The sequence below is a fragment of the Habropoda laboriosa genome, unplaced genomic scaffold, assembly GCF_001263275.1.
Source record: "Habropoda laboriosa isolate 0110345459 unplaced genomic scaffold, ASM126327v1 scaffold186, whole genome shotgun sequence".
NCBI classification, from domain to species: Eukaryota; Metazoa; Arthropoda; class Insecta; order Hymenoptera; family Apidae; genus Habropoda; species Habropoda laboriosa.
Window position 1 is genome coordinate 2,622,198 of NW_017100427.1, and position 26,377 is coordinate 2,648,574.

At 42.9% G+C, this 26,377-nt stretch overlaps 1 protein-coding gene across 1 annotated transcript; it reads left to right on the plus strand.

The window, feature by feature from the left end:
- On the plus strand, positions 1-26,085 carry LOC108575585. Its single transcript, XM_017938410.1, has 12 exons — positions 1-148; positions 4,758-5,231; positions 12,157-12,424; positions 20,574-20,690; positions 20,793-20,965; positions 22,078-22,321; positions 23,242-23,468; positions 23,717-23,938; positions 24,558-24,707; positions 24,868-25,057; positions 25,377-25,634; positions 25,729-26,085. Exons 2-12 carry the CDS (start codon positions 4,888-4,890, stop codon positions 26,038-26,040), a joined length of 2,505 nt encoding a protein of 834 aa, XP_017793899.1. The 5' UTR covers positions 1-148; positions 4,758-4,887; the 3' UTR covers positions 26,041-26,085.
- The last annotated feature ends 292 nt before the right edge of the window (positions 26,086-26,377 follow it).

A 26,377-nucleotide genomic window follows, 5' to 3' on the forward strand; every position in this document is an offset into this window, starting at 1 on the left:
AAAGTAAATCTCGTGTGTCTATCCTCTATTCGAGAAGAAGAAGAGGAGGAGGAAGGAAGAACGAGAAGCTCGCGAGAGGAGAGGATGCTCCGGGACGAGTGTCGAGGTTTCTCGTGGACCACGTTGCTCGACATGGAAGCATGAGAACGTGAGTATTATACACAGGAGGGGAAAGGGGGAACCTCTATTGGCCTTGCTGTGGTGGCATACTCAGCCCATTTTCCTCTTTTTTTCATCCTTCTCGCTGCTCCAATTGTCTTACCGCTAGAACGACCGGTCTGTGGTTCGATACTCTAAACACTGAAATAATAGTAAGAAACTGAACACGATGCTTACCTATTGCGCGCACGATAACACGTGTTTGACAAATCTGATGCGCCTCGAGGAACCGATTCTCGTGGTTCTCGCCGGAATCGTTCGAACCTCTCTCTCTCTCGGATCGCAGGAGAAAGAGGTGAAGAAAGAAGGAGAGAAAGAGAAAGAGAGAGCCGTGCAACGTGTACCAGGCCCCTTCGATGTGCCCGTTCAATGGAATGCTTGCTATTCACCGGTACTTTCGCGCGTTAAGTAACCAGACAAACTGTCGCAAACACGGGAACACGCCTTTTTCCATCGGACAACGAATGCCCGTTAACCTGTGTTGCCCGTGTCTCTCCGCGTGAAGAAGATCACGCACGCTTTCGACGGTGTTTCGACGGTCCACGCACCATCTCGATTCACCTCGATAAAGTTTCTCGTTTCTTTAATGCCGAGAGAAGTTACGTGGCTGTCCTCCCCCCTCTGTGTGAGTCGTCTGTACCAGTGGACCAGAGATTTTTCTACGTGTGCGAATACGCCGTTTGCACGTACGTGTGCGCGTCCAGCGTAAATACCTAGGAGAAGGTGGGCCAGAATGGGGACACCGGGTATTCAAGCGGGTATTATCGAGTGATAAACGACGCGAGGAATGCAATAAATAATTTTCACATGCGTGACGCCGCGAAATTTTCGACGGTTCTGCCTGTGTGTCACACGGCCGATAAACCATTTTCGTCGTTCGATCGCGGGACTTTTACGTGACTCGATTAATTAGGGCCAAACTGCGGTATATGTATGTATATGTATATACGTATCGAAACTGCGTTGTTCATCTCACATACACACGCACACACGTGAGTAACTCGAATGAATGAAAACCGACGAGCAGCCGTAATTGGAAGTGTCGCGTTTTACCGTGGATCGTTACGATTTCCTCTTTCGACGGTTGCGCAACCCGCCGCGATTAACATGCACGCGAGACAGACGTCGATTTATTCGAGCGCGACGAAAGTTTTACGATTACGAAAAACGCGGTTTTTTGTAGCGATGGAAAAGGGAAGGAAAAAAAAAAAATGGAAACACTCGATACGATTTACGAGCGTGCCATAAGCGTTTACGACTACCGGCGCGTCGAGAGCGTGGGACACGGATCGATCGAGGGCCCCGGTTTCTTCGTTAAACCGACGGAATACGACGAGCGCTATCGTCCCGTATAAAGTCTTCCAACGACTTCCGTGTGTATCCCTTAACGTAGCTCCACGAGATACGAATCGAGAGTGTTCCAAGTTCCACGGACGTGACCGATCTCGTTCGTTCGTTTAACCGAAATAATATTCCACAGTGGATGAATCCTTTTTCCTCCTTAATTCACCCGTTCCTATCGATAACGTTTCTAACAAGCCAGTCCCCATTGTTCGATACACTTATCAATCCTGTATTTTCAATGTCCGCCACGGCTGACTGCCGTAAAGAATCGTCGTTGCACGCCATTGATACAGGCCGGTGGTATAACTTTACACGCAACAAGTTTCATATCGACAGAATGATCGTGAAATAAAATGCTTTCTCTCGGCAACCGACTGACGTTTCTCGTGTATGCGTGTGTGTGCTCGTTCTACGGAAGAAGAGGTTTGCAGCACGTCCTCATCATCCTCCGTCGCGAATTTCGTCTTTCACGGAGTGATTCGCGAGCGAGGAGAGGTCGCGAGGCTGAAAAAACGAATCAGTGCGTGTCGCTGACGAGCGGAAAGCCGTGATTCGGTGATGCGTGAGACGGACTATCCTGCATTTATTACGGTATTGTTGTGCATGGTCGCTAACGGTATGACGTAATCGCCATTGTGGTCGCGAGCCGCGCAACGGGAGAATTCGTCGACGCGGGGAACCGCGGAGAGGAAAAGGGAAATTTCGATCGTAGCTGGATTCTAACGTGTAATTGATGAAAATGAAGTAACGTTTCAGAAAAATCGGCCGCAGATCGTTTAGAAAGTCTCCTGCGACGCTTGAGTTCGTCCTGACGAACTTGCATTCTTCCCTTACTCCGTTCGCCATTATTACGTCACTGAGGAATTTAAATGGCAAACGAAGTGACAAATGGCAAAAATGGTACATTACTAGTAAAGTCTGTGTAATTAATTTTTTACCATTTTCTTTTATCATTGCTCGAGTGACAAACGACGCAAGTGTCGAAATGAAGGTAGACACGCTTTTACGCTGAAAATCACACGTTCATTTTTCGCACCTACGTCGTTGGCCATTTTCGACTCGTCGGTTCGCCGGAACGTTCGAGGCCTCCGGTAGAGAATGGATACGTGTACGAAAAACGATCGGATAAAGGGATAGAGGGTGAAAAGAATGAAAGATGCGATTTCCAGCGGTGCGATTATCGTGGACACGAAAGCGGTTATCGCCGAGCGGAGCGTTAACGAGGACGTACGGCTCGTTCGCACGTGTGAAAATCTCGATGACGTTATTACCAGGCGTCGTGCACCGTGAGCTCGTGAAATCTGTTGCAATTATCCGTTCGCCGGGGTCGCCCACTATGAAAAGTATTGGCAACGATTCTGTTGCAAAAGCCCGACACACAGGAAAGTGTCGGCGGCTTTGGTCATTTTTAACAACGTCGATGCGTTTAGGCCAATCCTTCTCCTTTTTTAATCGCTCGCCGATCCAGATCCTATCGTTACACGTTTCCATAACTGCAATGCGCTACGTATGCAACGTCTCTTCTTTTGTTCCTCACCTGTACGTGCTTCTTCCTCTTCTTCTCTTTTTACTCCTTTTATCCCTCTTTCTCTTTACTAAACATCCTGCGAGGATAATTATTAAAGAGTTAAGAAACAGCCTCGGTCTGATTCGCGGGCGCGTGTTTTCCAGCAGGGTAATTACCGCCAATTAAGGCACGCGTTTTGCCGGGCAATATCGTTGAACTTATGAAACGCTTTTTCCATCTTTCTGCATTTTGTCGTGGGGAAAGAAAGAAAAAAAGAGAGATCGCACGAGATCTGAATAAGTGTTTCGTTCAACCTGTTATTACACGAAAAGCTACTTCTTTTTTTTTCTTTCTTGCAACTGTTTTGTATTCTAAGTAGATCTTGGTTGCGTGGATTAATTAGAAACGAGTGGTACACCAGGTGAATCGAGGACTGGAGATGAAAAGGTGTATTGTAATTATTCGTCGAGTGTTTTGCATAAGCGTGTATAATTTGTTGGACATGATTATTTGTCCCTTCTTCGCGAATAAAATGGAATTTTTTTAAAGAATCAAGACACTGGTGGAGTTATTATTAATACGTGATTATTGCACGAAGTTGTAATATGAGTTTGAAATGTTCCATTGATCTATAGATGCGTGGAGAAGTAGCATTTCAGATGCTTGTAATTATATCATCGAGTAGCAGTGTCTCGAAACGAGATAATCATAACTTCTGAGAAATGCCTATGCATCACGTGGTTAATAAAAACATCGAATGAAATCACAATCAGGCATCAGGTAACCGTAACTTTTGCGTGTTCCATTTCAATCTATACTAAATCATTTAACTTCAACACACATCCGTGCGAAAAAGAAGAGCGACGTATTGGAATAATTGCATCTTTCTCTCTACCATTAAAAATATATATATAATCGACATTTAAATACCCGTCTTCCGTACAGGTTTGGTCCATTTTAAAATGTATTTTATTTCGTACGAATAAATGCTAGGAAGGAACAATTACTCCACTGTCCATTCGGTGCATTATTCTCTGTTCTACTATTCACCTCTTGGAACTGAAAACATTTCGAAATTTGTGAAATGCAGTATTTGTTGATATTAACGTGTTTATTGTTTTAATAAGAACCTGAATCTGAGTGAGAAATTGGATTAAGGAAAAATAGCACGGAAAATTAAATTTGCAATATTTCAGTAACGACATAACTCAATTTTTCTAATAAATCTCAGACACCCCTAAAATTTAGGGTTCACTATTTTGGCAAGAATCTAAATTTGAATGAAAAATTGCACTAAAGAAAAATACTAGAGAACACTAAATTCCCAATATCTCAGTAGTGCTGAAATTTCCAATATTTCAATTCTCCTTCCTCCATCTTACAGCACAGAACATTCCCAACAGAATGCATCCAATAACGACCCAACTCGATTTCTAAATTTCACACACACCCCTAAAAAAACGAAATATTCATTACCCCAAGCCCGGATGCGCGATTAGGTCACTTTCTAACGCATTCCTCTTGCCCACCGCCTTCTTCAACAACATCCTCTCGCCCCCGATAACAATCCTCACTTTGTCTCAATTGCTCCACCTTGTTGAAGATTTACGATCCAGTCTGCTCGACTGCCTTCGAAAGCACCACCTTTCTCTCGCTGTAATTACCTATTCGAACTCTCTTTTTCACGCAATTCCACAGCCTTCCTACTACATCTCTTCTCAAAGCTTCTCTCTTCTCTCTTATCAAGGTCGTACGCGGTGGCATCCACAGCGAGGTGCAGCGCGGACTAAACAGATTGTATATTTACATACGCAAACGGAGAATTATCGGGAGAAACGGAAGTTAAAAGGGAGGGGAGTTTGCATCAGTGGAGGACGATGTATCGGCCTAACTTCTACGAGAGCACGTGCCTTAGGTGCGCTCAGACCGTGTACCAAGTGGACAGGGTCGGCCCGTTGAAGGACTTCACGTTCTTTCACGCGGGTTGCTTCAAGTGCGCGATATGCGGCACCAAGCTGACCCTGAAGACATACTACAACAACCAGCACACGATCAACGACAAGGAGGTGTACTGTAGCAGCCACGTACCAAAACCGGGCCCAGGAACCTTGGACGGGTCCAGCGTGGGCATTAGGAGCGCGCTGAACGTGCCGAGGAGCGGTTACGTCAACGAGCAGATCAGAGCCGGAGGCGCGTCGCCGCGGGGAGTTTATCCGTCTTGGTAAGGGACCCTTTCTTTTATTTTACTTTACAGGCTGTTATCTTTTAACTGGATCGCACCAAGTTGCGTGTTAGGTTGTTGCAGATGATCGAGATATCGGTGTAACTCTCCACGTCTGTAGTTTTATTTCGTACGCGACAACCTGATACATTAGAAGTAAGAGATGTTGTGGAAATTTATAAGTAAGAAATGTCGTGGAAATTTTTAAGTAACAAGTAAAATGAAATTTATAGCTTAATTCTTGAAAATAATGAAAAAATAGTTGGAAGACGAGAAGAAATGTTTGTTATGGAGGGGGATATTATGTGATGTAAATGATTTTTTTACAGGTAGAATAAAGGGAGAGATTCCAAGGTCAATTTAATTTCTTTTAATTGGACTGCTTTGCGTTTTTATTAGTAATACGATAGAGCTTGTTAACGCTTTATTGATAGGGAACTGCAATTGGTGTCACATTGCAACAGGTAAAAATTGAAGATACTTCAGTTCAGCGAAAAAGTGCACAAATGCAGTGTTCTAGAAAGTATGTGGCATTTTGGTCAGGAGTAACCAATATAAATGACCGAAAGTTGTGTTTGCTTAACGATAACCATTATCAATAGAAAAAATGTTTGGTTACTGATAACCAACATCGATAAGGAAAATATTTTTCACTATCGATGGCGAAAATTTCATCGATTACTGATAATCGAAATGTTTTTGTAAATTACTGATAACCAGTATCAATTTGTTCCAACGGCGTGAAACGAATATAATAGAATTCCGTTGGAAAGCTTAATTTTCTGCAACAAGGAACGTGTGTTAATCAACATTCGATCCCTCGCAGCAAATTGATTCTACACAGACCAGATTCCACTCCGCTCTCCTAACGACCTAAACAGTACATAAATCTGCCAGTGGTCCTTTATCTCGAATGGAGCGAGCCCCGATGATAATTTTACGCGTTCGCGATGTAGCAGTTTGCGGTAGGTTCGTGGAACGGATGTGTGCTGTAGACTTGCTAAGTAGAAGGTAGTAGAGTGTGTTAATTTGGTCCACTAAGAAATTGCTCTTGCCTCGGTGAATCAATTAGCACCAAGATGGATGTATCGACTCAACTTGTGTTCACTCGGTCTGATTCGTCTTCGACTTAATCGTGAAGCGCTAAAAACGTCCACCCTAACTGTTAACACGGCACAGTTTATTCCACAGATTGTTTCTTTATCTTGGAGGCTTCAATTTATTTTTGAAAAAATGTGAAAATGGGCCAAATTCACTCCGAAAATTAACATTCAGAAATGAAAATAGCTCAGATCGCATCTCTGATTCGTGAAGAATTGAAAGCTACCACGCTAATTATTAAGAGAGCACAAATTTTTAAAAATTGACAAAATTCACTCGAGAATTAGCATTCAGAAGTGCAAATAGCTTCCTTATCCTCAGAAGCTTTCTACACAGAGCTCGTTTCCCTGAAATATTCTCAGATCGCACCTCTGATTCTGAATGCACGAAAAAATTAAAAAATTGACAAACTTCACGGGAGTAAAGATACCTTCTTTATCCTCAGAAGCTTTCCACACCGAAGCTCGCTTCCTTCAAGATATTCTCCGTCACACAAAAAAAAAATTAAAAAATTGACAAAATTCACGGGAGAATGAAGGTTCAGAAATGAAAATAGCTTCTTTATCCTCGGAAGCTTTCTACGACACCAGAGCTCGTTTCCCCGAAGAAATTCTCAGGTGGCATCACGTTTGCTCAGAAAACGTGAGAAACGAAGTGGACCGCGAGGGATCTAAAGGCGATTCAACCCTCTCACCGTTTCCCCGTTACGCTTATCGCGATATCAGCGCAACACAATGATCCCTCGATACTGTTGTATCTCCGTGATCACGGCAGCTCTACGAAGGGAAACGAAGAAGAGAAGAAAAAGAATCCTCGAATCGGTATTCACGGTGCAACGTTACTACGCTCTGGGATGCATCGAACGCAGCCTTCCCGCGAGTGTAAAGCTGGCTTGATTAAATAACAGTAACCATAATAAGGAAATTAGTTACGCGTAACACGTGGGGGCAACCAGCGTCGATTTAAAACGAGTCCAGTTATTTGCATGCTTCGCGTTCTCCTCTTCTTCTTGCTCCCTCGTGGCCGGAAACGGTTCTTACCCGTCGGTTCGGGGGGGAAAAAAAGTGAGCTGTATCGCTGCAAACGTGTCATTTTCGAAATGCAAATAGAGGAAAATCGAGAGAGAGAGAGAGGGGAGAAGTAGACGTGGCACAGGCGTAATTAGGACTTTTTAAAACGCGTTTGACAATTCCAAGGACGTGGCTGCGTTCTAAGTACGCAACTGGTATTGCTCATTTCAAAGGTTACGGGTTGAGTTACGCTGGGAACGTTTTACCAACACCGTAACGATACCTTGAAAGCGATCGTAGAATTAACGTAAGCATTTCACCTTTTTATTCTTTTCGCGTTGTATCGGTCGCTGTTCACCGGTAGACTTCCTATGCACGATCGATACGTGTAATTTTCTTAATTGGAAAATCGAACCTGGACCACGAGAGTTGCTCCTCGTTAAAATTCCATTGTCGTCCGTCGTGGTTCTGGTTGTTCCACTCTTTTCTTCCTCCATTTTTTTCTGCTCTTTTAATCGGAGGCAGTTAGCCCCTTGCCTTGTGATTTTTTAATAGCTACATTTCCCAATGGCAGGTAGATACTCGTCGATTATTACGAAATTACATAAAGTTTCTATTTAATAATCCTCGGACTTGTAAATTAAAAATGAGGTCAGAGTTGAAATTGGAATTTTTTTTTTTTACATTTTTGTTATATCTCGACGACGATCTACATCAGGAGTGTGACTAGATGTTAGAAGGGAAGGGGTCAGAAGTAAATTGCTGGACAAAACACTGCCAGCAGAAAATTAACGCACAAGGCTTCTTTACGTTTCCTGTGTTTTAATGGGATTTCAACGATACGCCGGAAAGTCGATCGACTCGGCTTCACGTTCGGTTTCACCACTTTCCCTTCGCTGTTAAATCGAGATCGCCGCTTAAGTGGAGTACAAATGGTCGCGCGGCGGCCTTTTCTGCTTGAAACGGTGAAGTGTTAACGGTTTGTTAATCGCGTTGTTTAACCTTCGTGATCGTTAAAATCTTCTACCGTGGACTCGTCGTTTATCATCTGTCGAAGGATTTCTAGCGCTGAGATCGAATTTTATACACTTCACTGATGATTCTCTTTATTGACTCAGAGGTATTTACCGATTTAGTACTGTTTTAGGTGAGAAAAGCTGATGTATTGTGGATTCATTATTTTTGGTAATCATCAGTCTTGTAAATTTAAAGGAAAGCTAGGATCAAGATTCATTTTTGTTGTTAATATAGCTGTTTTTGTCGCAACTACGGCAGAATCTGGGTTAAGGGGTTCAATCGAGCATCTTTCAACGAGAGAATTAAAAAATATACAATATTTTCATTCGGTTAGTGTTTGTCTTCGTTTATCGATGAATTTTTAATGCAAAATCGAATTTCAGAAGCGAATTTCGAGGAGAAAATTAAAAAAAAAAAGAACTGCGTTCGATTTTTCCCAATTTTCATCGTTCTGTTCATAATATTCGTTTTTATCTGTCGAAGAGTTTATATTCAAAAATGGAATTTCAGAGAAGGAGAGATTTCAGAAATGGAGCAACCTTCGACGAGAGAATTTAAAAAAATACAATTTTCGTTGCTCAGCTCCTAGCGTTTGGCTTCATCTGTCGACAAATTTTTAGTGCAAGATCGATTTTCAGAGAAAAAGAAATTTGAAAAATCGAGCAACTTTCGACGACAGAATTCCGAAGAAGCAGATCTCGTGTTCGATTTCTCCCGAATTTCCATCACAATCGAAATGAATTCCTCTGCTTTCGTACGGCAATTAGGTAAATCCGTCACGTAACTCGGACACTTTTCTACAACTCCACTATAAGTCGTGCTGAATTTTTCTCACGTCTTGCCTCGTCGACAATTATTCCGCGGCGCTTTTTGGCCCGCACTCGTCCCCAAGTCGTTCCTATATGCATACGTGTCAGCCATCTGGTTCATCTTCGTTACATAACGCATCGCCACATTGGCCTTAATCCCGAGCAAGTCTCGAACAAAGTGTGAAACCGCGATTGTGCGCGCGAGAAGCGCACTTGCTCTCCGGCCGGAATGTCAATGGCTGACCCGATTTCCTTGAAATAACGAGCTCGCCGCCGAGAGATCCGAGCGGCCACGATCGTTTCGCCGATCGCGTGTTCATCTTTCGATCGACGGGAAGAAAAGAACGAGAATAACTTCGCTCCGAATCTCTTCTCTCCTCGATTAACTCTACACGTTTGTCCTCCAAGTTCACGTTCGTTTAACCGGAAGTTTGCGTGGCTGTTAGGAGAAACGCTCTGTCGTTTGTGCTACTTGTTACTATTACTAACGATATTAGTTCTTTTTGTCATATACAAGGTGAACTTGAATAATTTATAAATTGTGTATAATAGTTGAAAAAGTTGTACGAGTTTGAGAGAGACATAACGTGTGCACGGTACTTTCTTCGTGGGTGGAAGTGTTTCGAAAGTTTGAAGATCGACCTCGCTTTTTTAAGCGGAATCGCGTATTTTTTTAGGAGAAAGTTCGAAAGTACTAAATTCGATAATTGACGAGGTGTTTTGCTTCGTTTATTGAAAATTTTCGAAAGACTGAGAAACTTCTTCATGCTTCCCTGAAACCGATGCAAGTTTTGTATGAGACAGTTTTTTGACGAATGCATAATTTAAGAGTTATTCAGGTGTGCAAATTAAGGCGAGAAGAAAAGGAATAAAAAGAAAATAGAAATTGAAAAATTGCTGAGAAAGTTGAATCAGATTTGCTAAAATAAAATTTTCAAATGCAGTGATTCAATCAGAAACGTTCTTAACATTACGGAAGACCAAGTGAGAGTGAAGAAAATTCTAGAAAATTTTAAATTACAGCTTTCTTCGTAAAATAAGTATTATAATAGACAATAATGGTAATCAGTGATTGTAAAGAAACGAATTAGATTTAATAAATTATTGAATTACCTTTAACAAAATAAACATTTTTAAACTTGAAATTAAGCCTCCATCTTCGGCCTTTCCACGGTTTAATCCATATCTATCGAAAAGGAGGGTAGCCGCGATTAAAGCAGCGCTCTTATTATCGATATCAGGAACGCGCGATATCATCGCATACCAGCGTATCTCCGCGAGAAGAAAAAACGAAACGGCGAAACCTATTCGATTCCGGTATAATTCAAAGAAGAAGGAGCGTGCTCTACTTAAATCAAACCGAAAGCCCGTATTAACCAGGTTTTACCATAATTACACCCTCCAGACTGTAAAATCTCGATTCGGCGAGAAAATACCTGTTGCAACCGTGTTCAGGAAGTGTGCTCGTGGTGCACGAAAAGATGCAGCGAAAAAAGGAACCTCCCTCGAACTCTATTCCTACCGGGAGCGTTATGCAAATCGCGAGATTCGTCGCGAGAATTTTTCCCAAATTTCACAGTCGGTCCCGGTTTATCGGCGAAAAATTCTCGAACCGGTCGATTCTGTCGTGTACATATATCGTCCGCAGTCGTTTTCTCCTTCGTGCAGCAACGTGCAAAAGCACGGGTTACGCGTGCAATGGAAGAATTTCTTGTAGCCGCGTTTCGCGAGCTGCCTCCGGCTGACATAAGGAGCGCGCGCGTGTTCACTCGAGAGAGAGAGAAAGAGGAAGAAGAAGAGGCATGGTTGCAAGTGAATGAACCCAGAAGAAGAAGAGAAGAAGCGGGAGAAAGAGAGAAAGAGAGAGGTGTAACACATTCATTTAACCGAGACTTTGGATTTCTCATAAGCGATGCAGCGCCGAGGCCTGCTACACGGAATTTTCCCCCGGTTCGATCCAATGAATCAGGCACGTCGTCGGCTTCACCGTGAAGTAATTAGCTCTAGGATGCTCGTCGGAACGCGGCTGAATCGCCGATGAGCCCGCGTCGAGCACATACAGACGCTCGTCGCAGGGGAACGTTTCCAAGACCTGGTTGAAAAAGTTGACCCAGTTTTGCGTCGCGCGACCGTGGAATCGTTGTATTTGCATGTTAAATGCCGGAAGCTGAACGTTGCAGGGAAATCACGGTTGCCGTGTGTATTAGGTCATTCTGTAAGTAATGTCGCTTCTTATCTTTGTTTGATGCTCCTATACGTCGAAAAGAGACATTTCTTTTTTTCATTTACAATCTGTAGAGAAGCGCATTTGGGAAACTTGTGTAGCGGGGAAAAAAGTGTAATACACTTTTCCATTGGTACATTGGTTGCTGAATGATGAGATTTTTGATTAGAATTTAAGTGGGAATTAATGGTTGGTTTACTATCTATTCTGTTCGCTAGAAAATTTTCTAAATAGCAGAAATTTCAAAAATATAGATCGCTCGAGGTTAACGTTAGATCAGTTTTTTAATCCCGTAGACAAGAATTTTTTTGAAAGGATTGAAAGGGTGCCTGAAAAATGACAAAGGATTGTTATTTATCTCCTAAATGGCGGAAACTTCAAAAGAACAGATCACTCAAAGTTAACGTTAGATCACTTTTTAATCCCACAGATAAGATTTTTTTTTTGAAAACAACATTGCAAAATTACCTACAAATTGGCAAATGGTCAATACATCTCCAATTATTTTCGTATTAAAACTCAGTTTCTAAAGCGACATTACTTACGATTAGGAATGACCTAATAGTATATACCCTGCTACTCTTGCCTCGAAAACGGTCAAAAAGTCCGCCGACCTCTTTCATTCGCACTTCTTCCACTTCGTTTCTCCGAAACACCGACGAAGTGAAAAAAGAAAATTCTCGCTCGTTTCTCCGCGACGATTCGATGAAGATATACCACGATCCCTGGCCCCCCTGAAGACCCGTTGCATAATTTTGTTGCAGTTACGATAATGTAGACTCGCCTAATTGTGCCAGGCACCTAAACGGACACGGTTCACCGCCAGCCGCCACGAATTCGTCTCATCGCGATGTTCATGGGAACGCGGGCGGAGGAGCGTCCTCGCCTTACAACCACAATTATTCCGGCGATGGGAGCTACCAGTATGGCAGATTCGACGCGAGCGCGCTTCACATCGCCCATGCCCTTAAGCAGACGGAGCTTCAGAAGGGCTACAGCAAGGCACGCGAGAAGCCCATCGATTATTATCTGGTGAGTCATTCGTATAGTCCGGTGAAATCATTCGTCACGGTCACCGCCATATTAGGCACGCGGGGGGAGAGGTTACCTCTATTCCGACGTCGATCTTGCCCGCGTAATTACGCGGCATCCGCTTAATTACCCTCGGTGAGGTCGTGATAGTTTTATTGAAATATTATTTTCCCCGCTTTTGCCCCCGCCGCGATACCGCTCGAGAAATCCTAAAGCGTTCACAGCTCTGGAACGAGGCGAGAGCGTTTCTTGCCTCTCTTTGGATGATCGCGCGATCGATCATGCGCTACCGTTGCATCTCGCGATTCGGAAAAATTCGACGTCTAGCCGGGTGAGGGAAGATCGAGAGTCTCGCGGTGAGATGTTTAATGATACAGACCGGCGTTCGCGAGTATTAGGACGCTCATTGTGATCGTGTAGGAAGGACTGCATGATTGAAATTTTAATTAGGTTTTTGTGAGAAAGGTGGTATCGTGCGTCGGTGATAATTGCTGGAAGAGTGATATGAGAAATGGTTGATTTTTAGATATCTGCAGAAAATGAAATTCATTTTGGTGTGAAAGAATTTAATTTTTGAGTTAACTTTGAAAATAAATTAATTTTTATGTGAAAGGGAATCACTTCACAAGAGCGTCACTGTAGAAAGTATAGTGTTTGATAAGAATAATGTTGTAGTTAAAGTAATACACGTGAATAACATTTTATTAGAGATTCTTAAAATTCAAAGACTATTAGCTTAATTATAAGAGAAAAAAAATGTTTCCATCGGTAAATCCACAATATTAATACCTTAAAGCAGGAGAGACCTTCTGAAATAGCGAATTAACTCGACCTCGCTGATTAAAAGATTAAGAAACGTGAATTAAAATGGAGGTCGCCTTGTGTACTCTGTCCATTCCGGTAAAATCTGAAGAAATTTGTTTTTCAGTGCGTTAATAATATCCCTGAATAATACATCCTTTGTAGCGATGACCCGATTAAGAAAGCCTTTAACAATACAGCAAACGCTTATCTGAATTTCACAATCCCCCCCTATTTAACTATTTAATACGAATTACATTCTGCTAATTGAGTTATAAACATTCCAGTTCTATTACATTAACTCATCTCGTTGTATATGTACATACTGGTAAATTCTGATAATGCACTTACGATTAACCAACCATGTACCCAATTACCGTCAATTAAATCACCTATCCTCGGCGTTATATACCACCGGTAACCCAGAATAATATTCCAAAGGCGCGAAACTATAAATCCATTCTAACATAACGTTCAATTATCTCGATCTGTCTAAGAATCCGGAAGAAAATAATCATCCAACTAGCGTTAGTTCGAATACAGTCGGGTTCGTGAGTTTTAAGACACTTGATAAATTTGAAGCATGCAGAAATTTAATGAAATCTATCAAATGTGCCGAAAATCTTCTAAAATCTACTGCAGTCTATTGAAATCTACCAAAATCTATTAAAAGCTGGTAAATTCTACTGAATTCTGTTAAAGTCTACCCACAGAAATGTACTAAAATCTGCTAAATTCTATTATAATCTACCATATTCCAGTAAAATCTATTCAAATCTGTTGAAACCTATGAAAACATACTGAAATCCACCGAATTTCACAGACGTCTATTGAATTTTACTAAAATCTACTGAAATTTACTACATTTTACTAAAACCTACCAAAATCGATTTACCGAATACGAAGCAATCCTTACCGTCATTCCAAATTCAACACAAAATTATCGAACACACAGAAGTCATCCCAAAACGTTAACACTCTAGAAAAAAATAATACACCTACATAATTTTTCACACTATACACACAACACCAGCTTTTACAAAGAAATGCAACATAAATCACACGATACTTTCTACACGAAACCTAATGGCTGTCCCAATACCTACAAACCACAAAGCACCATATCTTCTTTCTTTGACCAAAAAAAAAAAAATGCAATAAAAATCACACGAAACACAATGTCTATCCCAATACTTCGAAACCACAAAGTACCCTACCCTCGTTCGACTAATCTCCGCGAATAATAACTGTTCCGCGTGCCGGTACCGATCATCGATCGCGAGTACATCCGGTTTTCTCGAGCTGCGAGATATCCACGTCCCCTTTGGTGGCACAATAAAATCAGGTATTTCGACGGTGCTCAGCGGCGCGTAGAAATCGTCGAGCACACGGCGTGGCGTGGTTCGTTGATTAGCTGGACCGAGAAACACGCGTCGCCAGACGTTGGACCTCGTTTTAATGGGAAAATCGTCAGGAAGCCCGAATTTCCGATCGCGCGGAATGCGGGCCCGGTATTCCCGTGGCCACCGGGAGCACCGCTCCGTGACTTTCATGCGCGAATCGTGTGACAAGCGTGGAATGTGTACCGCGACGAAGACGGACCCTACATGAAAATGAGATTGTCGGGCTTGCTTTTCCCATCGGTCCGCCGCTTAACCGTAGAAGAAGAAGAAGGCCGAGCCGCTAGTCGCTCCACTATCGCCGCGTTTTCTCTCAATCCGCTTTCGCGTGTGCACATCCAGCAAAACGCGTCCCGCCACCGCCATCGTTATTTATAGTATTTCGCGAATGTCCTGCCTACCTGCGTGCACACGTTTCTTACGAAACGAAAGTAGCGTGGGCATCGTGCAGGGTCGAGAGCTGATATACTCGAGCACACACACACGCGCACACCTCGTTTCCCTTCGCGTTCCTGCAGACCGAACCCGGAGAGGAACGCGAAAATCTTTCCGCTCTGCTAGATTCCTAGAATTTCAGCAATCCTTGTTTTAACATTTTTGCGGTTTTAGCGTGTCTTCCAGGTGTGTTCGCCGGATGATGGTCGGAGTTTGTGCCTCGTGAGTAGGTACAGTCGGTGGAAGAAATATAGCGAGATCGTTGATTAACCTTTTAAACGGGGAAGACGAGTTAACTTAAATTGGTTGATTAATACTTGGTTGATAAAATCTTATTCACATTTGCAAGGAGAGAAATGGAATAATTAGATATAATCTGTATTCATTTTTAATTGGAAATTAGAGACGTTCAATTTTTAGATCTGAACTCAGTTGAAAGGTTAAAGCGTCAACCCCTTCTCTTGTAGCGAGTCACACTCGTGGTGCAGATTGTGGCTAAGCCTAGTACTGTCTTCGGGTCATTTTCGACCCATTGCATTCTTTTTTTTTATAACTTTTGCTTTGTTAAGTTTACGTTCCCTTAAAGTTGAGTATCACTATAGGAGAAATTATTACCTCGATCGACAGACAACTTCTCCAAAGAAACAGAATTTCTTTTATTCCTCCACCTGGAGATCTTCCAACATAAACTCACAATCTAAACACTATCCTCAAAATACAAAGTCGCTAGTATCGCTACTCGAGCAAACAGCAAACGAAACAAATTCAATCTCCATAAACCAAAACATCTTCTCGAATAAGTAAGATCAGCTGGCACGATAATCTCCTCAAAGCTTCTTACAACGAGACGTACGAATCGAGCTGATACACCAGAGGCCTCCGTTACACTACCCAGAAACGTTCCGCGGTAGTTCAATACGCGGAACGAAATCTCTTCGATTTTATTGCAAACCGATGATAACCAGTGGCGCATGTTCGACTTCAGACCGTTAGCTCCTGCTGTTAAAACGGATCTATACTTTCTACATCCACCGTGGATCACCAGGTCCATCGAGATCGGTCTGCCCACGCGTTTTCCCAATTATCGACTTCCCTCGTAAACCCGTCGTCGATCCTTTTTCCCTCGCACCGAGAAACGGATAAGTTAACCGATCTCTTCTACGGATTCGTAGAGTCGCGTAGATCAGGAATTACCTCGGAGGATTGGCTACACAGACCAGGCTCTTTCCACCAGGGCAATTTCACTCGGTGAGCCGTCGTTGTTCGATCGCGAGAAAACATGGTCGTTGCACCGTGAAGCGTAAACGATCGGCAAAAATCGGGCGAGCTGTGTGGAAAAACCGTTGGCTCGTCCCGTTTCTCGTTTTCCCGTATTCATCTACTCTCTGTCAAGGTTTCACGCGGCTCGACTTTCTTCACGCGGCTTCCGGGGCATCCGGAGAACAATGCGGCGAACGTCCTCGTGAGCATTACTCCAACTGTTACCACGGAAGAACGCGTTTCTCCCTCGTTGAAGCGGCGTGTGCATACACACAGATACATACGCGGAGCAAAGCTCTCGCAGAATCGCTTCCGCTTGCGGTACTCTACCGCGCTTGATGGTTAATTAGAGAATCGTTGCTCGTTGCCGCGGAAAGAGTCGTACGCGAGAGAACGAGCAGCCTCGAGGAGAGACGGGGGAGAGACACACACACACGCCGTGTGCGTATCCTGTTTTAAAGAGCGATTGTGGTTCGCCTATCACGCGCCTTCGCGAACAAACAGCCCACGGATGTTAATTGGAATCGCTGTCGCGGTCAATCGTCAGCACGCCTCTATAGATTTTATTCTTACTTTCTTCTCCTTTTTCGGCGGGACTGGAGGATTTGTCGGGCGGTTCGGTGGAAGCCCTGATTTGGGATCGTTTTATGACGATCGTGGGGCGATAGGAGGATGTTGCTTGGGGAACTCTGTTTCTGGTTTGTTGGATTCTCAGTACTACGAAGACATTTATGATTTTTGAAAAATTGTTCGGTATCAGTTGTGAATTATTTGTGTCCATGTGTAATCATTCAATGAGCATTATGAATTGTCAAATTTTTATTGCTTGACAATTTGGGTGCCGATTCAATTTGTAGCAATTTTCTATGCGCACTCGACTTAATTTCGTTCTCTATTTAACAACAGATCTCAGTCACGAAATAAGGAAGATGTTTGAATTTTTAATTAAAGTCTTTCCACTCAGAGGTGTCGAAAACACTCGAAAGTACAAAATATTCTAATTTGAACGCGTTACACAGAAACACTTCTCGATCTGCCCAGAAATCTCTGCTAATTTTTACACAAAATTTCGCGCGTACCCCCGGGAAAATCGTTAAGTATAATCGAATGCAGAAAAAAATCTGGTTATCCTCGCGGTAGAAAAGCGGAAGACGACGATCTAGCGAAACTGTGTTTGAGTTTAATCACAGGGCGGACCGATACAAATCTTCTGTGTACGAACGAAAGGATTAACCAGGGTACAAGATACTTTCCGTGAAATTGAATAGACAGCGTAAACTTCATCTGGCATCGTTCCTTTATCGATACGCGCGACGGACACGATTACCCTCGGTTTAAAATCGACGTTTAACCGGAGCGCATCCGCGAATTGAACACGGCTATCTATGCGAGGAAAATGGTAAACAGAAAGGAGTTATCTTATAAAATCTTGGTTAGCCAGTCACGCGAACAGCCATCTAAGCGAATTATTTCTTTAACGACGTTCAATTCATCGAATTAATCCTATTAACGACCGCTGTTCTTTTCTTTTTTCTTATCCACAGAGGCGAAGGACCTTTGCCAAACCAGTTTACGTAAATTTGATAAGGCAGGAGTTAACGGGGCTAGAAAATTTCACAATGAACGACATAGGAATGCATTGGGTGATTCGGAAAAGTTTGTAGCGAAATTTAGGAAAAATTCGAATCGATATATCTCTGTTTCTAATTGAGATAGCGGCAAAACCCGAAAGGTATTTTACTTGTTATTCGAAGACGAACCTAACGCACTCCTCAAATTATTCATAAGCTGAACGGGGAAGTACATACCCGGTGGTTCGGAAAGTTCTAAGCGAAATTTAGGAAAAATTCAAAGTGATATATCTCTGCTTCTAATTGAGATAGCGGCAAAAACCGAAAGGTGTTTCACTCGTTATTTGAAGATAAACCCGACGTACCCCTCAAATTTTTAATTTTACAATATTTTCTACGGCGGAGCGTTGCCACGAAAAATTCAACATCCACCCTTCACCGCAGAAAACATAATTCCACTTATATCCATCTCTGTTCGTCTTACGAATAATTCCAATAACGCGTTGGATTCGCCTCTAACAGTCGAGGAAACTGCCGTTTAACTTTTATTCAGTGACAATCTACACAGTTCTCAATTAGAAACAGAGATGCGACAATTTTCCGCACAACCCAATAGAATTGTATAGCAAACCACAGAGTAGATCGTCAGGTATTACAAGAAGTGTATACTTCTCTAAACAAAAGTCGAAGAATTCGATCGCGTGGAATGTTGGTTTCAACCAGTCGAGTCTCGAGCGAAAAACTCCAAGGAGATAACTTCTTCAATGACACGAGTAAACAGATTGACCGAATTAATCCTATTAGTGCGCTTTCTCGTCGTCTCGAGGGTACCCACAGACTTTTACCAGTTTGTTCGAGAACGAGCGACGCGAGATTCACAGAACGAACAACGAACGATGACCATCGATTTCGAAACAGCAACCACTCGGTTGTTACGAGTGTGTTGCATTTCTTTCTGTCTCTTCTTTTTTTTTTTTTTGTGGAAAAAGGCTAATTGCACCTGTCGCCGTGAGAGGCTGACGCTCGTCTAAGCAATTTTAGCTGGCTCGACCGCAGCATTCCTTACTGCACAGCGCGATTCAACGGTGGAGATGCAGTTTTACGATCGTGCAATGTAGCTAAAAATTCTGACAAGCGATTCGAGTGAATTTAAATGGGAAATATTCGAGAGAAGTTTCAGTTACTACTTTGAATACTTTTAATTGCATTATCTAGAGGATTTATGTTGCAACGAAGTTGTCTTTGCTGAATTTTTTGCAATTCTAAAAGGAACTAATTTTTGTTTTAATAACGGTAATTGATTTATGTAGCGACATTCTTTTTTTTAATTTGAAATATTTTAGAAATTTAATATCGTATAGTAGGATTGTGAATCTGTGAAGGTGTCGCGCTTTCCTTTCCACTGTCTTCCATTTTATCACGATAAATAATTAAATTTAGAGTGTGTGGAATATTAAATTAATTATTTCTGAATTGAAAACTAAAGTGCATCTGTGAAACATGAAGTCATCTCTCTTGAATCATCCTCTACAACCTGTTCAAGTCCTTCTAATCCTTTTCACTGACTTCCATTCCATCGTAGCAAATTATTAAACTCAGAATCCGTGGAATATTAAACGAACCCAAGATTCAGTCATCGAAATGAGTGTTTTGAATTGAAAACTAGAGTGCATCTGTGAAGCATGAAGTCATCTCCATTGAATCATCCTCTGTATCCTGTTGAAGTCCTAATCCTTTTCTCTGACTTCCATTCCACCACAATAAATTACTAAATTCAGAATCCGTAGAATATTAGATGAATTACGTCACAACGAACCCCAAAATTCAGTCGTCAAAACCACCTCAGACTTCAAAGCTAAATTACACCTGTAAAACACCGACTCATCTCCACTGAATCGCCCTCTACGACTCGTCCAAGTCCTTCTAAACTCGATGGAGATGTCAATACTCCCTAACATTGTCCTTATTTGCGGTTATTTCACGCAATAACGTACTCCACGATGACGTAACTGTAGCGTGGGCCTCTCAGTTTGTACGCGTGACCGACTCGCGGAGGAAATCGCGTTGCGCAACGCGACGCCAAATCCGAAGAGGTTCTTTTTCAACCTCGTCGTCCAGCCGAGTTCTCTCTTCGATCTCGTGTCGCCTCTGCTAAACCAGGTCCAACGAAGACGAGATCGTGGGAATTCCACGGATTTGCTCCATTGAAACATCCGACGCGGCTCGTCTCGTTTCTCTTTCGCCGCTTCAATTTGTCCACGGCGACGATTGTAGAACGCTAGATGTTTCCGGCGCGCAGCAACTGTTCGCTCGAAGGAAAGCAGAAACACGGCGTGAAAGTAAACCTAAGGGAAAAAACTGGACGACCATTGCTATAAGCTGCAGGACGGTTAGGCGCGGCCTTTTCGATAGACGAAGAAGACGTTTCGGTTTAATTGCGTCTTGTCCCCGGTGAAACTCGTTCGTCTCGAACGAGCGCGATTAAGAAAACTCGATCGGTCGAGTTATTTTTAAATAGCCACCCGACAGACGTATGCACAAGAAATCATGCTCTTTCTTCCCCCTTACCGTCCTTCTTTTCTACGCCGAGAGAAAGGACGCGCGCGATTTTTCAATTGAAAATCTCTCGATCGCTGGTTTTCTCATTTTTCTCTCTCTCTCTATCGACGCCGTGATTAACAGGATCGAGATGAGCAAACGAGACTGGAGATGAAACATCGCAAGGAAGAGGATGACCTCTATAGAAAATTCGCTCATCATCGTGAAGAGGAGGACAGACGAATTCGCGAGGAATTTAGGGTACGTAGATTCCTTCGTTTCGTGATTTTAATTAACGGAGACTCGATTGTTTGGTAAGTTGCGCGTGATTGTAACAGATGGTGTGTTTCTCTGTCGAAACAGGACGAATGGGAGAAAGAGCTGGAACAGCTATCGGCAAGATGGGAACGCGAAAAAGGCGGAAGAGCACGGGCACAGCAATTTCAACAGGAGAAAGAGGATTTAGAGAAGAACATGACTCTGCGCAGGGACAAGAAGAAGGAAAGTCTCACGCGCAAAATGCTCGAGCACGAACGGTACTCATTACCTAATTAAACTGATTCCATACCGCGCTGCTCTGATTACGCCTCATTGTAAGATCCGTGAAGGAGGCAACACTCCCTCGAACTTTCAGTCAGCTGACCCGTGATTAACCCTTTAACTTGTCGTTTGTTTGCTTTTCCGACCGGGAAAAAATGGTCCCTTTTCTACACGAAACTTCGTGTGTTGCAATAGTGTTTTCTCAGGTAGTGTAGTATTTTTTACAGAATGGGGTTTAGATTGTAGAAAGTGGATGGAACCGTAACGAAAGAAACTGACTGTTACACTGCGATTTATTTATGTGTTTATTCGTGTGTTCCACAATACGTGGGACCTGCTTCAAGAAGGAATTTGGTACTTCTGAGAATTTTATTGTAGCACCTTGTGAATGGTTTCTCTCGACAAGGGAAACTACTGAAAGAATAGATATTGAGACACTGAAGTTTAACATGATAATCTTGACAAATATTGAATTCTGTGAGAAAAAGCACTAAATTCATCTCTCAAATGAACGAAAAAGAAGAAAAAAGTGGAACGTAGCACAAAAAAAAATTATAAATTAACCTTTCGTGCAGGGGTAGAGTACCAGAAAAGAAATTAGAACACTTGAGTAGTCGAACAAAAATTCATCTCAATTTACTATCCACTACGAACTCGATAATCTATAGAAAAGTGTAAATTTCTTAAAAAAAAGAACTCGGTCACGAAAGGGTTAACTCTTATGGCACACATACTCGAATAAAAATTGATCTGAATTTACTATCCGCTACGAACACGTCAATAAATAACCAAAAACCAAATCCTGAAAAAACCAAAATTCAGTCACGAAAGCGTTGAAGCAACTTCCACGATAGAACAGTAGAACGATCTTTCCCCCCGAAGTTCCACTTATTTCCCGAATTGAACGCGAACGTGGCAATCACCCATTCCCCCATACGTACTACTCGGAACCGTGGAGGAGACGAAGTTCCATCCGGTTATTTATTTAAAACCAGGTCGAAGTTTCACCATTATGCTGGAATTTGCAGACGCGAGGCCAGCCGGTGCCAGGCCAGGCCTCCGCGGTTCACGTGTGTCGGCCCGCTCGTAACTCTTGATCAATTTGCAGGGCGGCAACCGCCGCGTTGGTGGAGAAACAGAGCTCGGAGATGTTGGAGCTGATCAATGAGGCGAGAAGCGAGTATATGCGCCAGGAGAGCCTCTATCTCGACGAGGGGGACGGTTATGCCCAGGAAGCACCGCCTATGCCTTATCCGTCGCGTGCTCCACCCCCTCAACCCCCGGCCCTAGCCAAGTATCACATCTACAATGATCCTCTGGAGTTTGCTGACATGGATCAGATAGCTATTTCGGTAAGCTTCAGCTCGTAGTATCGGCTCTCTCCCTCTACATCCCTCCCCGCTTTTACCATAGGCGATCCTCTCTCGTGTAAATGTAACATCGACGAACCACACAGCTCATGGTTACCACCGCGGAATTTTAAACGGCCTCCTTGAATCGGCCACGATATTTTCATATATTCCCGACGACGACGACGACGCTCCTCTTATCCGGTCTAACATATATACGTATAGACGTATATACAAGGGAGACTAGGCGTAATCGATTTACGAGCTTTCTTTCATTCGCAGGATAACGTCGTAACGGCGATCGTCTATGACGTCGACGTCGTGTCGGGGCTATACGTTATCGTACCGTGATTAGGGGAGTGACAGGGTCAAACGGGAGCTGAATTAGTTTTTTTTCCCTGCCTTTTTTGAATATGTTTGAGTTACGGAATTTGCTTTGCTGAAATTTCGCGAGACTTGTGTTGGCTGTTTTTAGACATTTTCAAGTGTTTCCTGTGTATTAACGGAGTTGAGGATTTTAGAGACTTTTCTAATACTTTCGTGAGTGTTTCTAGATGGTTATTTCATTTTTTAAATCATCAATCGAAGCTTCCGCGTTTAAACTAGCATTTGGTCAATATTCCAGTATTCTATCTTTAACAGGATTAAAAAAATGAACACACTGCTAATACTAAAATTGTCAAAATTGAAACGAAGATAATCGCATCGGTAACGAAACGTTGGAACAGAAAAAAAATTAATCTAAAGAAGCCTCGATTAATAATTAAAGCAATCGAAACCGTAATTATTTCATTTTCCCTCTGTTTTTTTTTTAACAAATCAGGTATTCCATTAATAATTCAAGCGATCCAAATCGCGAAACCTCAGAAACTCTTATTACTTAATTTCTACCTCTTCTTTTTTTTTTTTTTTCAACAAATCAGGTAGCTCAGGAAGATCAGAAAACGTTCACGGATTTGGTGCGGCAGTTGGTGAGCAGATGCGGATCGGATATAGAGAAGGCCCGGACGATATTCCGATGGATCACCGTGAAGAATCTAAACACCATGCAATTCGACGAGAATCTGCGCGGGGACACGCCTATGGGTTTGCTGAGAGGCATAAAACACGGGACTGAAAGTTACCACGTTCTCTTCAAACGACTATGCAGGTATACATAACATACACAAGAGAGAAAACGATTTAACTTCTCGATGGCTTCGATCTTTCTCACGACACGCCCATAATATAATTCATCCGCTAGACTAGCCTTGTATGAAAAATTAGACGAATGGAACTCGAGTGTGCGATATACCCCAATGTTTCTGACAGATACCGAAAGGATACTTGGAGAGGTTTTCACACCCGTGACTAAAACACCTATGTATCATAGATATTTTTCTTTTTGTCTTCTTTCAGTTACGCCGGATTGCATTGTGTGGTTATAAAGGGTTACAGCAAATCTGCCGGCTATCAACCGGGAGTTTGCTTCGAGGACAACCGATTTCGGAACAGTTGGAACGCGGTTTACGTAGCCGGTGCGTGGAGATTCGTTCAGTGCAATTGGGGGGCTAGACATCTGGTCAATGCCAAAGAAGTTCCTCGTCCTGGCCAACCGAAAGCTAAGAACGACAGTCTGAGGTGAATTATCTGCGTTAAAATTGTGCACTTTCTTTTAGGTACGGTTGGTGGAAGAGATATAGTGTATAGTCGATGGAAGAAATGTAGCGAGGTGGTAAAATTGGTCAAAGTTTACACTGAGAAGATAAAGACCTGAAAGCTCAGTCATGGCCTAAAGAGGTATACCTTAGCTTTGATTTACTCCTAATTGAAGATTGAAAAATTCTACATTCAATTCTGAGTGTTACTGCATTAATTGGTGACATTATTTAATGCTTCTAATTTGTGATCTCTACATTTCTTCCACCGACTATACGCGTCTTATGGAAACTCCTCAAATCTCAAGTCACAAGTGCTGAACGAACGACGTGGCAAATCCTCGGATAGCTTAAAGGCCAAACAGAGGCTGTGACTGGATCAGTACAAACCCTTATCTACCTTTTACCATATTTTTATCACCTTTTTAAGTATGCTTTAACGAGAAAATCGGTGTCGAGTTGAGTTTGCAAGGCTTCGACTCGAGCTCTTCACCTCACTCAAATTGACATTTCAGTGATTAAATTTCATATTCTTTCACACCTGTTTCACGGCTCTTCCATCAATTACACCTCGCTGAAATGTCGCATTTCACCCTCCACAGATACGAATACGACGATCACTACTTCCTGACGGACCCAAGAGAATTCATCTACGAATTCTTTCCTCTTCAAGAGGAGTGGCAATTGCTCAAACAACCGATTTCGCTGAAAGACTTCGAGGAGCTGCCTTTCGTGCGCTCCTTGTTCTTCAGGTGAGTCTCGACTTTCCGCCGTGCAAATATCCAGCCGGAGAAAAAGAAATTCCTAACGCGAAAGTGTCGTGTGTAAGCACAGTTTGTTTGATCCCGATGTTTGCCCTCTTAATTTCTTCGAGTAAGAAAAAGCTACACGTAATTTATGTTAATTCGTCAGGTACGGCCTTTACTTTCCGGATACGAACACGAATGCCGTTATGTACACGGATTCAACGGGCGCGGCGACCGTCAGGATAGCGATGCCTGCTCATATGCAGTCCTCCCTGATCTTTCACTACAATCTCAAGTTCTACGACAACGACGGCGACGGTTACGACGGTGTTTCGTTGAAACGATTCGTCATGCAGGTAACACGAAAAATTCCCTTCGTTTTTCCCGTCGAATATGGGAACACGGGTAATCGAACGAATAGAGAGAGAGAGAGAGGCCCTTAACAGAAATTCACGAGTCATCTGCTAATTAATTGGTAGACCAGTCAAATTAATTGACCGGCAGACTGTGTCGAAACGTGGACGTTTAGTGTTGACAATGATGTTAACGTTTTCCAATATTGATTTTCAATGTAGCCTCGTTCCCCCGATAAATTTACTCGAAGCGTGGAAAAATTCTCCCCGAAAGCAGTTGCACGAGAGCGCTAAAATTTTATCTGAAAATTCGCCCTTACAGTCCGTGGTCGGGAACATCGTCGCATTCCGCGTGCACGCTCCGTGCTCGGGAGCTTTCCTCCTGGACATATTCGCGAACGCGGTGACGCCGAAGGAATACCTAACCGGCGAGCCGATGAAGTTCAAGAGCGTGTGCAAATTCAAAATCGCCTGCGAGGAGTTGCAAACGGTGATGGTACCTTTGCCAGACTGCGCCAGCGGCGAATGGGGACCGACGAAAGCCACGAGATTGTTCGGTCTGATACCGATCACTCATCAGGTAAAAGAGAAACGTACTTTTTTCTTCGGAACGTGTGAACGCGATTGTTGTTTCTCGCGAAAAATTTCATTTTCTCGCGACTTTTCCCCCGTAGGAGGCACTGGTGTTCGCTGGTCGCGAGCTAGAAATCCAATTTCGAATGTCGAGACCGCTGACCGACTTCATGGCGACGTTGCACAAAAATGGCATCGAGGAAAAACGGCTGTCCAAATACGTCACGCACTCGATCGCCGACGACGACGTGGTGACTTTCTCGATCAGCTTTCCCGAAGAGGGCCAGTACGGTTTGGACATTTACACCAGGGAATCAACCAGTCCGACAAACGTGCCGCATGACATCACCGGTGAAAAGCACTTGCTCACGCACTGCTGCAAGTATCTGATTAACTCTAGCAAGAGGAACTAGCGATCAACGACTACGATTTCGTATTTATATGATACACACACACACACACACATATATATATGGAACGATTTCGCTGGCTCGATTCGATAAGGATATATACGAAGAAGTATCGCGCGTGCATCGTGGGAGAGATTGGCTCACGTGATTCTGGACTTAAAGGTGCTGCAAGTTCCCTTACCATCGTGTTCTTCCTCTTTTTTTTTTGTTCTATTTCTTCTTTTATTCTACTCTATTTTTCGACTTTTTGCCTACGAATTTTGGGATGTTCGAGTGTGACACGCGTAAGAGCTGAAATCCACGAGATTAACCTTATACTTGCCAGTAAGACTACCTGTTA

What these genes read in the sequence shown, in the direction of transcription:
- LOC108575585 (XM_017938410.1), top strand. Translation starts at nt 4,888, where the DNA reads ATGTATCGGCCTAACTTCTACGAGAGCACGTGCCTTAGGTGCGCTCAG. An exon ending in GTGCGCTCCTTGTTCTTCAG is followed by an intron (nt 24,708 to 24,867) that starts GTGAGTCTCGAC and finishes TTAATTCGTCAG; the next exon opens with GTACGGCCTTTACTTTCCGG. An exon ending in TGATACCGATCACTCATCAG is followed by an intron (nt 25,635 to 25,728) that starts GTAAAAGAGAAA and finishes TTTCCCCCGTAG; the next exon opens with GAGGCACTGGTGTTCGCTGG.